General features: G+C 32.8%; 1 protein-coding gene across 2 annotated transcripts; it reads right to left on the bottom strand.

Annotated features, from left to right (window-relative positions):
* Positions 1-1,963: 1,963 nt before the first annotated feature.
* Positions 1,964-15,491, bottom strand: gl (glass). Of its 2 annotated transcripts, none has more exons than XM_036368167.2 (7): positions 15,056-15,491; positions 11,365-11,498; positions 8,863-8,993; positions 5,923-6,627; positions 5,433-5,851; positions 5,097-5,369; positions 1,964-3,521 (listed from the first exon to the last, which is right to left on the bottom strand). In XM_036368167.2, the coding sequence occupies exons 2-7, from the start codon at positions 11,408-11,410 to the stop codon at positions 3,419-3,421; spliced, it is 1,677 nt and encodes a 558-aa protein (XP_036224060.1). In that variant the 5' UTR covers positions 11,411-11,498; positions 15,056-15,491; the 3' UTR covers positions 1,964-3,418. The 2 variants fall into 2 exon arrangements, with proteins under 2 accessions (XP_036224060.1, XP_014098995.2); XM_014243520.3 differs by having other exon boundaries at positions 5,433-5,857; positions 15,056-15,490.
* Between the last annotated feature and the right edge of the window lie 725 nt (positions 15,492-16,216).

Genomic DNA, 16,216 nt, shown 5'->3' on the forward strand with positions numbered 1-16,216 from the left:
AACAAAAAAAATGTTTTTCGCTCCACCCTAATGTACATACATATCTCTTTTTGAAATAAAAAATCACTCTTGGTCCACTCTGTAGTTCAGCTTCTTGATATACAATTTAACAAATTTCTCATCTTTTTAATCTCTACAATTACATCTCTTATGATGGCAATTGTGTTTCCTAATTGTAAACACTGTAGCAAATCAACAACAATCTTATCAATTTCATCATATATAGGAACTAACCCATTTTTACGCTAATACCTTTTATGAATGGAAATAGTATATTCTTGTTAAACATATGTACGTTTAATATGTGTTTGAAGCATTGAGATAAGGAACACTTGAAAATAAATATGGGTTAGGAGGTGCAAATTAGACTGATGTAATTATTTTGCAATTGTACAAAGCTTTGAAATAGGCACGCGCCAGTTGAAATATATTTAACTTACTACTCAAATTTAATTTTATCATATCTAAAAATACTTTAGACGGCACTTGCAGAAATTATACTAAGGAAAGGTTTTTTAACGAGGAAATATTTCATTTGTTAAATTTTTATGTGACTAACTTTCCCATGTTCTGAATCAGTAAACTTTTGGAGGTTAATCTCCAATCAACGCTTCAGCTCTTAAAATTTTAAATTTGTATCTGTAGGTTCTTACATTGTCGAACAACTCTAAATAACTGTGGTTTTGCTTTTTCAGCCTTTTGGTGATTTGATTTTAATTAAATTGTTACTGACGGGTATCTGATTTCATCTTTTTCTAAATGTAAGTGAGAAATTGCAACACCTATTTCTAGAAATTTACTAAAAATGTCCGATCGTTCCGTACAATAATTTCAGCGATATTAACACCGTTTTCTGGTGCGACAAACACAGTCTAATAGTGATGTAGTTTTGACATATACTTGAATAACCACAGCATAAATAGGTAATCTTGAGTTAACCATTTCATAGCCAAGACTATATTTGACCTAACGAAAATTTAGTGCGCGTTTGTTTCGTTTGAACCAAAGTCATTTGTCTACTACGAATCCGAAAATGGCAAAGCTTTTATTTTAAAATCCCCATCCGATCAAAAATAGATTAACAGAAGTCATATAGTTTGGAGTACTTGGGAATTTCATCGAATTTTTATTCGTTATACATACTTCTTTCAAGTGTGAGAGTTCATATTGTCTAGTTAAAGCAATTATATTTGTTATTTTTACTAAACAATTGTAGAATCTATTTTCCATTACTAAACAAACAGACGACAACTTATCAATACAACTTGTTAAGTTTCGGGAATGTCTCGTAAGTGTAAACTCATACTGTTACTCCCGTGTTTTGATGCATCAGATTGGTTTTATATTCGGAGAAGAACATTCTTGAATGTTTTATACCGCTACAAAAACAATATTTTCTTAGATCATCATTTTCGATCGTACAAAATTTTACTGGCACTCATTGCAAAATGGTTTTGACTTTTTTGTGACCGTAAATAAAGAAAAAAAATTACACTCGATTTTTTTGATGCTGAAAAATATTGCTTAATCGTCACACACCATAATAATTTCATATGATCGATCCAACAAATGAAATATGTGCAAGCCAACCCCAAACGATTTAAAAAGTTTTATGCTAAGTACACTATCTCATACATGGCTTGGAAAAGTGTGCATTTTATAAGGAGCATTCTCCTCTCCGAAACGGTAGGCCTTTGAAAAAAGTAGTCATACATTTTTTATAAATACTATAATCTTATTTATCTACAATTTCCATCTATAGTAATTTTTTGTTACAGCTGACCGTTGCATTAAAAATCGCCAAAAAAATTTTGAAATCTGGCCTCGAGTTTTTTTACACATACTGGATATTTTTTTATCATGTTTTAAACATACATATTTTCTTACTTTCTACTTGTTGTAAATTTGTGTAACTTCACTGATCAGACCCACAAAATTATTTCGGAAATAATATTTTCACAAATATCTTTATAGTATGGCTTTATTTGTCTAATTAATTTTATACAAATTTTATATAATAATAGTAATAATAAGTATACATGTAAGTACATAATTACGTTAAGTATGTATTTGTAAGTATAAAATTTTCAACATCAGATCGCGCTTATGTAAATGAGAAAATTATCGAACTAAAAAATAACTAAAGATAAGTAGAACGTCCCATTGACTAGAGTACAAGGCGGGATTACTGACGATATGCTCAGCTCGAAGACGAAGGGGCAAAATAAACATTATACAAATACAAAACACATAAATGTATGAATAATTTTAAAATCTATTAACGGTGTCTGGGGATGTTTTTAATTCTACTACAGCACCAGCCTTAATTGAAGAAAGCAAATACATGTGAATTTGCTAAATTATAACTTAAGAAAGTCAAGGCAAATATGTGGAACGATCTTTGGAGTTTTAATTTAGAAACAACCATCAGTCAATTAAGTAAGTACACAACAATGAAAGAAAATTCGAGATTTTGCTTTAAAATATATAAAATATTAATATTTTAAACAGTTTGGTACTATAAGCTGAGAAAATTCTCATATTATTCTATACAATTTGCTGCTATTACAATAGTTTAAATAAAGTTAGTACACCTACTTAAGTGACCGATTGTATATTAGAAATATTTTAAAAAAAACTTAAAACTGTTTACACTAATAGTTCTTTATAACGCATAAGGGATCATAAAAACTTGAAAACTAAATTTAATTTGTTTATGCGTGTTTTTGTATTTTTTTTTTAAGCTTTTCTTCTATTTAATGAATATCTACATATGCATATTTAACTGTTAAAACTTACAAACTTTTATAAATTTATTTTAGTTAAAACTCGTTATCCATTGTTTTGTATTTACATTTTGGTTGCTTAACAATGATATAACGGTCAACTTTTGTTAAACTTACAAACTTTAATGTTAAATTTGAGCATTTCAACCAAACTTTTGTCGCTTAATTTTTGCTTTGTTGTTGTATTTTTATTTTGTTTTGTTAATTTTTAATTAGTTTCTCGTAGTACATGCACATATGTATGTATGTACACCTATATAAGCCTTTTTCTATCATTTACCGATGTTTTCTTAACATTTGCTCGGCTAATAATCACTTTCTCTCTTTTAGTGTGTAAAAACTTTATGTTACTAGTGTTCTTGCTAATAGAATCGCTCCATTTTGGGCTTATTAAGTGCACAAAAATAATACCCTGAATAGTTTTGTGATCCGGGTGAAGTGTAATCGTTGATGCCATAGCTGCTATAATCATAATTACTGCTTGGTATATGCATGTGCGGATGATTGTGGGCGTGGGCGTGAGCATGGGCGTGGGTATGGGTGTGTGCGTGTGGGCCATGTGAAAGGTTGTGAGCACCGTGGGTGTATGGAGGATAGTAATGTTGAAATGCGGCGCCACTTCGCGCCTTTTGTCATGTCAACAAATTGCTACCACCATTGCCATTGTTATTGCCGTTATTTTGATTGGTTCCATGCACACGCATATGGCGATTCAAATTGCCGGATTGTGAAAATCTGCGAAAATATAAATAGTTTTTGTTGTGATTATTTGCTTATAAGTGATTTTTACCCGATAATATTCCAACAATTATAAATTTATACAAAAAATTGCAAAGAAGTTGATATTTCAACCATGAAAATAATTGGTGTTGCTTGTTTTTGATTCATCTCAACTTATCAGAACGAATTGCAAGACTGCTTGTATCATTATTGTTGTTTTATCAAATAAACTACAAATTTAGATATACCCCAATTGAAGATTCTGGTTAACAGATTTTTGGCCACGTTTCCCCTGTAAGCTGTTCCAAAATCGTTTAAATAGGAGTATGTTTTAACTTTGTCTATAAATCGTTGGTTCTTAAGAATTCAACGTCGAACAATCACAAAGGAAAAATGGTTTCTTACCGTTAGAGGCTGTGGGTTTCTTGACTTATTCAGCCGCTCATCGGTTTTTTCGCTATTGCCTTATCATGTATGTTAACATATCCAAATTGATTCTCATTTACAAAAATTTAAGTTGATCAGACAGTTTTGTTATTTTTCTCTCTTTCCAAATCTAACTGTTGTTGAAAACGCCATTAAATATATCACTGTCTACAAATCTTAATTTATTTAATGGCCTTTACTTTGCTTTTTAAATTTCAAAGACAATATCAATCTCAATACTTTCGGATGTTTAAACAAAATATCGATAAAAACTGTGCATCCTTGGAAGTATCATACTAGAAGTAAGTTAAAAAAAGAATAAGAGACATAATTTGCTTGGTATCACCTAAACCGGTAATAAAAGAAAACTTCAATAATTGTGCCATTTTTCACATTGTTCTATAAATGAAGGGTTCTAGAAGTGTAAGCTGCTTCTTCACAAAGCTGATAAGAGAACCTAAAAAACATAACCTTATTTTGTACACTTCTCTAACTTATTGGCGTATGAGAAATCAATTATATGGTGGATATGTTATTATTTAAGGGTCATTACACATCTAAATCTTTGTAATTAATAATGCTCGTGAGTTTGCATGCGAGTATATTTTTTGCGATTTGTTTAGAAGCTCAGTCGTTTTTTCCTTACCGTAGCTCTTCCAGCATAAATTCGCTGTTTTCAATACTTTTTTCAATACACGCTTTTCTGTTATTCTGCTTATTTTTTAAACCACCAGTCTCGACCCATGCATCATCTAGACAAGCTCTGGGTCTAGCTAATACTATACCAACATAGGACGGAATTGATACCGCTGCTATATTTAAGATCGATGAATATTTTGGCAGTGTACGACGACAACGGAAGGCGTGTTGATTATTGAACACTGATGATTTTTTATTACTGCTTTTTTTTTAAATCATTTTTTTACTCTCTCTCTTTCTTTTGATTTTTAGTATTTCTAAAATTAAGATTCAAATCTCGTTTCAAAAAAGAGCTATAGAGTTTCTTCCAAAATTTATATGTTTCTCTATTATATATTTTTATTACATATTTTTTTTCTAAAAGCTTTTTTCGGTGATTTGTTATCAATTCATAGTTAACTCCTACAACTCACTTGTTTACCATAGTTACCTACATATTGGTATATATGAAATACTCGTACATACCTGAGCAAACACAATTTACATTGATATGGCTTCTCGCCGCTATGTATACGCAAATGTTTTGTTAGTGTGGAACTGTCCGAAAAGGATTTCTTGCACGAAGAACAACGATATGGTCTTTCGCCCGAGTGGGTGCGCATGTGCGTGGTGACGCTGGAACTTTGTGAGAAACGTCTATCACAAATTGGACAGCGGAATGGCTTTTGTCCGGTATGTGTGCGTACATGTGCCGTCAAATTGGCGGCCTGCGAAAAGCTCTTGTTGCAATCCGGGCATCTAAATAACATCGAAGTCAATATTGGATTTTCAAGAAATAAAAGCTAATAGTTTTATCCTTACCTGTAGGGTCGCTCCCCCGAGTGAGTTCGCAGATGTGTTTTGAGCGTGCTTGGGCGTGCATAAGTTTTGCCACAAAGCCTACACAGATTGGGCTTTGAGTCGGAGCCCTCCTCGTTGCTATCCTCATCGTCATCGTAAGGACTCTTCGTTGGTGATGCAAAGGCAGGCGCAAGCTCTGTGCCAGCGGCGAATAGATGACGTGATGTATCGCTTGTCGGCGACGGTGAATCCTCCTCGACAATGACGGCATCGTTGAGTGCAGGCAAAACACCAGCTCCTGGACTCTGACTGGATTGCTGCAGCGTTGGTGTGCGAAAATCGGCGGTGAAGGAATATGTGGCCGCGGGTGGATAATGTGTTGGGCTGAGTAAGGGCGGGTAGAGAACATTGACGGAAGAATTTGTATTTGGTGGCGTCCACTGCATCTGAAAAATATTCAGAACTAAATTATAGCACTTGTATTTATTAGCACTCCACACTTAGCACCCACCTGTGAACATTGCATGGGCACCGTACCCTCCGCGCCGTAGCCATGCATTGTCATATTCATGCTGACGTTCACACTCATGCTGGGATACATTGGTGGTGGAGGCGGCGCAACATTTGTATTAATATGTTGACTGCACGTATTGCCGCCGGACGCAGATCCGCCTATCATGCCACTACTGCTGGGATCATAATAGCAAGGTGTTGGTGTGCCACTAGAACTGAGTGAATTGCCATGTTGTGTGCTTTGCGTTTGACTCTGGGAATGATGTGAGACTTGACCGCCGGGTGAGACGAGCATCTGATGCGGATGGACGGTGTAGGAGAGCGATGCTTGATGCGGGTTTGTGGAGAAATTATATGAGGCACCGCACGGTGAGAAGGGGAAGAGGCTAGGCAAGGGATCGATGTCTAATGGCGGTAAACCTGGGAACGATGAAGCCATCTCATCGGTACTCCAGTAACTGACCGCGTTGTTGTGATTGGCGGTAGTATTCGTACTGCTGTTACCAGCGAGACCCACTTGCTGTTGCTGTTGTTGTAAGTGATTTTGTGTGGACCCAACAATACCGACACCGGTTATAGCACTTGACGTCGAATCGAAACAGGAACCGCAATCGAAGTCGTTGGACGTCAGCGATGAGATGGGCAAAACAGTATTGCCTTGACAGGACAAACAGCCAACACAGGAAGATGCAGCACACTCTTGCTGTTGGGGCGATTGAAAAAAAAAAGAAAATACAAAAATACTTTTGAATTAAAATTCGAATTTTTTTTTTTTAATTACATAATTTTTATACATTTGTTGATTTTTTACTTATTTTTTACACAGGGTATTTTAAATTTGCCACGAAGTTTCTAACACCAAGAAAGAATCGTCGGAGACCATAGAAAAATATATATATAAGTGAGCAGGATGTCGAGCTGAATCTATTCATCCGTGTCCGTCTGCCGGTCTGTCTGTATACATACATGCTAACTGTCCTCAGTTTTTATGATATCGATCCTTTTTGTTCGATGTCCTTTTTTCCTTAAAAGCGGCTCAATTGTCGAAACTGCCGATATCAGACCACTAAAACATATAGCTGCCATATAAACTCAACAATCAAAATGAAGCTCTTGTATGGAAAAATGTTTATTTATGAAGATTATTCTAGCTACGGTGCAACCGAAAATAACGCTTTTTCTTGTTATACATGCTGGTTCAGAGTATAGTTGTTTGATTCACCTTAAACTAATCGAGATAGACAGAGTTATATACATATAAATGATCGGGATGACGAGACGAGTTGAATTTCGAGTTGAATTCGAGACGAGTTGAATTTCGAGTGACTTCTGTCCGTAAGTGCAAGTTAAGATACAAAACCGTAGTTTTGTTCAACGAATTGCAATAACGAAGGGCACCTGTGGTTTGATCCGATTTTAAAAAATGGAGATTGGTCCTGCCCCTAATAGATTTAATGTGCATATCTCCCAAACCTTTCAAGCTACATCATCTAAATCACTTCGACACCTCTTGCGACTGCGTGAAAATAAATGAAATCGGATGATCACCGCGTCCCATATAACGATCATGCTTTAATAAGAAAAAATTACTAAAAGTGCGATAAATCAATAACTAAACGCGTGGTTCGTAGAAATATTTTGACATTCCGATGTTGCAGTGCGAAAATGGAATCGGATTACAATCACTCCTACAATCCATACAAGTATAACACAACGTTAAATTCCATATGATTTCTCACTTTCCAGTATACAAATCAAGCACCAATTAATATATCGGAATAAAACTTTGAACGAATAGTGCCAGTTTCAGTTATGCCATCTCAGGTCTGCAAATTGTCAAAATCGGGCCATAACTATTCAAGCTCCAGATACCATAAATGTGGTACCCAGAGGCAATGGCTGACTTTTTACCAAAACTATCGGTCAATATGGGAGATTTATAATTGAAATTAGAAGGGAATATTTTTCTGATAATAGTATGTTTGTATCAAATTGTCAAAAATGGGTTGAATCTGGTAAACATTTCCCTAATTAGGTATATGGGAGACCTAATAGAAATATTTTCACAGTCTCGGCTGACTTTATACCCCATATATCGGCAAATATATGGGTTACCTTAATTAAATTGAGTGAGCTTGCATCGCTGATATGCCTAAAATGGATAAAATAGGGTAAAAACTAGCCTTAGCCTAGGATTTTCAAATATGCGGTTGACTTTAGACCATATAAATTGTTTATAGTATGTAGAGGTACCTTAATGAAACTCAGAGAGCATCTTTTGTAATTCCAAAAATATATAAAATCGGGTCAATACTACACCTATCTCCCATATACCTCACAAAAGATTTTGAAACTTCCCGTTGGCCTTATACCGTATATACCAAATTTGATTGTAATCCATTTATGATTTCGTCGTATAATGAATGTTGAATTCTGTCGCAACATTTTTTGATATGAAGTTTTGCCAACACCTGAAGTTATTTCTTCAGCTTGCATCCTTCCACGTTGCAAGAGTATGAAACGTTCGGTTACACCCGAACTGAGCCCTTCCTTAAATGTTTTGTTAATACGAAGATAGAATTTAAAAAACTTTATTTACCGATATATATTTTAACTCAATCTAGGTAAAACACTCATTTCTTAAAATTTTTTTTTACACAATGTATTCTTATGCCACTAGTAAATATTGTCCAAGTCCGCTACATAATTACACGCAATTCAGATATTAATCTCAAGTAGCGTCGGTAGAACACTTTGGAGCTTTTTCCTTTATTATTTATTTTTTCTAACAAAGATTTCAATAAAGTTCATCTTTACTTTGTATGTAGACAAATCTATCTTCAATAGTCTTCGTAAAGCTTTACGTTTAATATAATTAATTATTAATTTGAAAGCTTTGCGCTTGCCGCGATTATTTCAGTTTTAACCGTTATCGTACCTGTGGACTATCCAACGCCAAACCGAATAATGGATTGTTGGGCACATATCCCGTTTCTGGTTCCACTGGACCGCCATTTGAGACATCGCACGATATGTACATAGCTCCACCCTCTTGATCTTCCAGGGAATCTGTAAAGAATATATAGCAAATGCATACATAAGTACATACAAACGCATTGAGGAATGCATTATTAAACCTATTATTCATTTGGGGATGCTGTGGACAGCTAAATCAACCACCCTGCCATACAGGTGCAAAAACTTATTGGCATATTTTACTACAAGTATATATGTACCTACATGTAGATATTTTTATATAAAATGTATACGTTTTCCACTCGAAAAAAATAATTTTAGAACTAAAAAATGCAAATGTAAATAAAATTTTTTCATAAATTAAATTTCCGAAAAACTTTTCTTCCTCCTTAAAAAAAATAAATATTTCACTAAAATATTATATTATTTTGGTAAAAAATCAAATTAAAATAATAATATTTCATTAAATATTTATAATTTTAATTTTCATAAATAACTGTACTACATTTAGCCCATAAGAGGCTAAAGAAATTCCAAAATTTCTTCATTTTATCACTGTACTATTCCAATGTCGTTAGCTCCGCCCCAAATACATACCCTTATCGATTGTAAACCTCCAACAACGATACACATGCACAAGTATATGTGTATGTATGTTTTTGTTGCTTTTCCCTCGCGAATTCGTTAATCAAGCGCGGCGCAATGCACAGGCGCAAAAAGAAGTGGAATCCACACACACACTCACACAAGCGAATATCATCCAACTCATATATACAGATATGCACAGTAGGAATTACGTGGCTAATTTTTTTTAGGTAACGGTAAGATATGGATAGCTTCAAAAGTATACAATAACACATGTGCTAGGAGGGCAATATGGCGTTTAGCTTTACTTTCGGACTTTCAAAGTTATAGAAATTGTTTGAATTTTATTATGTAGTTTCGCATTTCGCTTTTTTATACCTAGTGGGCCGTAAGAAATTGAGCTGTTATGCACTACGGCATTTATTCTTACTAAACGAGTGAAACTTCATTAGGGTGGCGCGTATTTAATTTAGCTTATATTTGCAATATGCATTAAAAAAGAATTTAATTATAGTAGCGTTTGTGTCTGACTACCACCGCAAACTAGTTGGATGAGAATCAAAAAAAATTGCAATTAAAGAATTGCAAATTGATTTCCCAATCTTTATTGTATAGCATATATTATTAGCTGAAATATACATATGTTATATAATGATTTTATTAATTTAGATTTATTAAATTTCATGGTAAGGAATTTTATAATACGGTCAGAATTTTGAGTTTATCAAAATCTTCGAGATAATGTACTTTTGTCTATTATATCGTTTAGATAAAAATATTTCATTGTTTATTTAGTTTTTTTTCGATGAATGCAACATTGGATACTTTCGTCATAAAAAAGATTTTAATGAAATTGTGTCAGTTTACAGAGGCAATCAATCTGCAATCGATCTATCCATTTTCGATTCGTCACTTCTTTGTTGGCTAGGTTTGAGTTGTGCTCCCTTGACAAAAATTGTATGTACGAAGCAATGATTTAGTTTAAAGTTTTACGAACGTTTTATATCAATTTTAAAATATGCCAGTTTATTTAATTTATACCAGTTGTTTGTTCAATTAGTCCCTAAGATTTAGAATTTATTAGAAGACTAGAATTTATGTAGCAGCCTGCGAAAATACCGACTTGCTCTAACCTAGAGAAGAAATTTAGACAACGAAATTTTTAAGGTCCACAAAAACTGAAGTATAATCAAGAGGCTAGTACGAATTCAAAGCAAATGTAAGAGTCTCATTGAGGTCGTTTTGCTTCCCGCGGAGCGATATATATATATATATATATATATATAAATATTTTTTTTTTATGTAGGTATATATTAAGTTATTTTGACTGAAAGATTATTCAAGATTTCTTCAGAGAAGTGGAACTTTGCTTTGTTGTTTAATTTATAACTTTGTAATAGTTGAATTTTAAGTTTCAACAATCTACTTAAGTCATACAGTTGCATGTTCGAGTTGCCCCTCTTTTTATGCTTGGACGCATATGTGAACACTTTTAAGTTAGTTTTAGAAGAGTCTCAGTTAAAAATTTTCAAAGAAGTATAAATTGTACATATGTAATATTAAAACCACAATATTTTACTTTTCTTTATAACTATATTTTATCATTTGATAATTCTCAGCCACCCTAATATTCACTTATGAGCTTACATACGTCCATACATCGAAAAAATCATGGTGGATTTCATGGCATTCGTTTTGATTATTACTCGATACAATGGCCGCTGGAATTTGTAGAAACCATAGGCATAATAACGAATGGCTTGACAGGAAATTCTAGTAAAACACATACATACTTGTACAAACGAATTAAGTAGAGCACATCTAACATCCTTTAATGCATTCTATTAATAGGTAAAAATGTTAAAATGCTTACACTCACCCAGAATTATATTCAAGAGTTTGAAACTTTTATATAGCAATCCCATGACATGTTTCCTCCTCTAGGTAATGTGATTTTTTTGGTGGTTTTATTTCTAGTTTTTCTACGCTTCATTTTACGTTGATTTGTGCCGCCTGAAATTAGATATATAAATTAGTAAATAGTTTGATCGATTTTAAGGTTTAAAGTCGCTAAGCTCTAAATATAAAGTATATATTTATTTATCGGAAATAATTTAAAGTACTTATTTTATAAAAAAAATATACTTGTACGCTGATTTAACAACTTTGGGAAACAATATAACTGAATAAAACGTGCTTGGATCGTAAGTTTTTAAATAAATTGTCGACCACGCCTTCAGGCATGTTCCAGAAACTTAATAAAACCGATGTGGTTTCGTTTTTACAGACCGAATGATTTCAATTAAAGTGTTCTGCAAACCGAAAGGCTTCATTTATTTTGAGGTCTTTCTATTTTACATCGAAACATATGTTTAAATTAGACATTTGTTTTCAAGTGATATGTAAATATTTATTTTTAAAAAATTTTAATTTTCTCGAACCAACAGGCGTGTTGCCGTGAGAGTTTTGTAAAATAATGACTTCGCTTTGCAGAAGATTGGAATAAGGCTTTTCAAATCTGCTAGTAGTTGCTGATGTACTGTTTACATACTTTTATTGTCTATTTTAGCTTTGTAGTTAATTTTGTAGCACAATTCCACTTTATCATAAAAAAATTATTCGAATTCTGGAACGGGCAAACTATTCTAAGTGGATAGTTCACCTAGGCCGAGAACCAAGCTATTTTAACCTTAGATTCGATAAAATGGCACAATAAAAAAGAAGTTATTGGAATAGATGTACCTCGCTATTTTCCAGACAATTTCAACATTGGAGTAATTTCTATCTCACCATAAACTCTTTGCAAGCGCGGTAATTTTGATGGTAGACCAGTGCTCACTAAAGTCACGAGAGGTCTAGCTGAAGAGATGAAATTGGCCTTAATTGTAATCATAGGGACAAAAATTGAAGAAAACTGTCACACAAAAAAATAAAAATAAACTAAAGTCGTTTGATACATAACACTTTATAAATATTTGTTAGGATTTATATTTTTTAAATAAATAAAAGTTTTCGATTTTTCAATTTATTAATGGTTTCAAACAAAATCATATAAAGATGACAATTAGAAGAGATTCATTGTGTGATATTGAAGATTATTTTTTATTATTTACCACGTAAAACATTTAGAAAAAATAATAAAAATATAATACATTAACTTGACTTCATACATTTATTTATTTTAAAAAATCTTTCATTTATAATGTTTCAGGAATACCATCATTTGGTATAGTTTCTTCTTAAAATTTGGCGTAATCTTCAAATAGTCAAAAATAAAGTTTGATTTTAACATTGACCTGAGGAGATGCTATGCCCATTGGAAAAAAGTTTTCTTTAAACTCAGCCTTGTCTCTCTCTTCTTTGTGGGATCTGACGCTACATCCTACACCTAAAGTTGAGTACTTAAATCGCATTACTTTGACCCACTGTCTAAATAAATAGAGCTTTCTAATATCAGGGACTGAAAAGTATTTTTTGTATTTCAACTTAAAATATATATAATATATAATTATTATAAGGGTGGGTAAAAAAAACGAAGGTTGTTTTTTTCTCTTCCAAGTATGAGCTCTTATTGTCAATTAACCAATTTGTCAGAGTATCAAGCGGAAAAAAAACATTCGGTGTTTTTGACCCACCCTAATATACATATATTCGAAGTTAAAGAACAACGTTAGTTCTTCCCTTTAGACTTTCTATATAAAAATCCAAACATTTTTGATTCACAAAAGTCTAAGTTGTGCTATTGATTAAATACCGGCGAAGCAAAATTATGATCGCATGTGTTTCAGACAGATTGCATGAGTGAAAAGAAAATTTAAAGTAAAAATTGTTAATTAGTAAAATTTTTGTTTCAAAGAAAAAGTGACAAGTCGGATTAATTAAATAAGGATTTTTAAGATAAATTTTAAAACCTGTTCACGCCATGTATAATTATAAATTATGTTTTTTCGACTTTTTAAATTCAAATGAATATATAATAATATACAGGTCTTCAAAAAGTAATTACAATTTCTAAAAAACAATTATATCAGACACTTTAATCAAAACGTTTTGCAAAAAAAGGTAAAATATTATCTTAGAATTCATTTTGGATGTCCATTAGAGGTCTTCAATTTATAATTTAAATTTATTTTGTGTTGAATCGTAGTCACATTCTCCAAGCTTTTTGAGTCATTCCCTAAATTCGAGTTTTCAGTAAAATTCTACTTCTGGCATTATGCTTCAATCATTAACTGAGCTCAATACTTAGTTCTCGTGTTACTCGCCTCTTTTTACATTGATTTGTGTGCTGGAAACGTTATTCTGAAATCGTGGGATATCAGTAGCAGGTTTTGGAAATTAAAGATCTTATGTATAAACTTTTTTTTAATAAAATCATAATCATGAATGTAATTTCAAATAATTCTCACTGGTGATCTGAACATAGGCCCACCATGTACGAAAACATGAACCCTTTCGTTTTCTATTAAGGCTATGTTTTAACTATATAGCTCATTTTAATGACTTTTGCGTATATTTCCTTTATAAATGTATTAATAAAATTTGTGACAGGTTTAACCAAACCTTAAAAAGCATATCAATGGTAAAAGGATTAAGAATTATGTCAACTATTACGGATCCCTGGTCTTCAAGAGATTATATCCATTCCCTTGATCCGCCAACCGATCTCCAAGAGCACACTCGTAAAAGGGAGTCTGGCGATAAGAGAGAGTTTTCTGCACATTATTATCTCAAATCGAAAAACCTAAAAATAAGTATTATTATTGTACTTCAGAATAAGGACTAGCAAAAATTTGATTTTTGACCAAAGTGGTTTTTTGTGAGAACATTTACACTTAAGAGTGGCTTGAATAAACTTTTATCAAAAACCTTACTACTTTGATTATTACCGGACAAATATATCTCAGAAGGTACTATGAAAATTTCATGCCGATCAGTCCAGCCGTTTCGGAAAAACAAGTTTAACATTTTTGGATCCACTTCAAATTTTTAAAGACTATTCTCAAATACCATATGTACATTCGCTATATGTCCTATCCATTTTTTTAAATTTTGGTATAAGTGAATATAACCGCTTAAGCAAACATGTGGTAAGAATACTCTATATAATATGGTAGATCCAACTTGTTTTAAAACTCTGATAAAGCGTAAGAAGAAAATCAGAAGGACAAAGCCGAAAGCCTCGAAAATTAGTTTTAAGAGGGGACTCTTTAAGACTTTCACAAAATACAATACGTTTATACTTTCCTTGGCGCTAATGTTTAGCAGCTTTTAATAATACAGGTTAGTCATTTAACCATTCTGGATACTATTTCCTTAAATATTTTTCAATTTAAAATTTTTGAATTTTATTTATGATGATTTCAACTTCTAAAACAGTTTTTTATTTCGGAAATTAAATCGTATTGAAAACTAACTGAAAACAAGAGAATTAATTACTTAAAACTATTTTGAATTAAAATATTAATTTTTTATACGCATGTTTGTTTTTTCCACAGAAAATTTAAAGTTTCATTAAAAAATGGTTTTCACTACTTTTTTATTTTAACCATATTCTGCTTTTTCCATACCTTTGAACGAATTTCATAATAATCATGATCGACGCGTATCCTTTATTTGTATGCCTTGTATCCTTTAGTATGAATATGAACAATGAAGGTATATTTCATATAGCTTCTCTAATACTATTCACTAACAATAATTTTTTGTGCACAAAAGAGTATAAATAATTTGAAAACTTTCATAGATGTACGTATATTTTATTTTTTATTTATATATGTACATATGTACACAATATTTTTCACAATTTCAACCGATATTTCCAAAAATTTTATATTATGAAACAACCGTACGACCGGCACCACGTCAACTCAAGACCCGCAGAGTTGATACTTAATTTAATTATCCTTTTTGTAAAAAGCGACTTGTAGCGTTGAACGGAGAACTGCAACTAAAACAACGCAATCGGGCGGTGCCGTGTCATCCAATAAAGAATATCATCGAAAAACTGTATAAAAGTGGCAATGTGCGAGAACCGCAAAAAAAACTGACATACACTAGCAAATGCATAAAAAAAAATTAAATAAGTAAATGAAAATAACAACCACTAAAAGCCAAAAGGCGACAAATTAAAAGCATAACAAGACAAAAGAAGAAGAAAAGCATATGCAATAAGCAACTAAAGTGATGGCATAAGAAACAAATACAAGCTATAAGGGAGAAGGACCACCCCTTCTATGCGCATCGCCGCCAGTTGTCTTCACTGAAGTGTTGATGAGTGTCTTGCCTTTGCTCTTCGCTGCTACACTTCACTGCTGTGGACTGAGCCTGCACTACCCCCAACGCAGAGCCAATACGGCAGCTCGACGGTAGTACGTACTTTGCTTACTTGTCACCCAATATCAGCTCATTACTTACAACATAACCTGCCCACGACCGGTAACTACATACACACAAGCACACAAATAAGCAGGCACTCATTTTCACAAACGCACACACATATGCACAGAGCGCTTAAGTGAATGAGTCGCTGTTTAAATTAGCATTGATCGTGTGCATTCGCTGTTGCCGCACCAATACAGACGCAAATCTATCAAACAACACCAGCAAACGTGTTCACAACTACCACCAAAGCGATATTGCTATTTGTTGTTGTACTTTTATAGATTTCCATTTCGAATGTCTCGTCCATTCACACCAACATTTGACCACCCCCTTCTTGAGTGCATTTT

Source organism: Bactrocera oleae, chromosome 2 (genome assembly GCF_042242935.1).
Source record: "Bactrocera oleae isolate idBacOlea1 chromosome 2, idBacOlea1, whole genome shotgun sequence".
Taxonomy (NCBI): Eukaryota; Metazoa; Arthropoda; class Insecta; order Diptera; family Tephritidae; genus Bactrocera; species Bactrocera oleae.

What these genes read in the sequence shown, in the direction of transcription:
- gl (XM_014243520.3), bottom strand. Translation starts at nt 11,410, where the DNA reads ATGGGATTGCTATATAAAAGTTTCAAACTCTTGAATATAATTCTGG. An exon ending in TGCCCATGCAATGTTCACAG is followed by an intron (nt 5,858 to 5,922) that starts GTGGGTGCTAAG and finishes AATATTTTTCAG; the next exon opens with ATGCAGTGGACGCCACCAAA. An exon ending in TGTAAATTGTGTTTGCTCAG is followed by an intron (nt 3,522 to 5,096) that starts GTATGTACGAGT and finishes ATATTTTCGCAG; the next exon opens with ATTTTCACAATCCGGCAATT.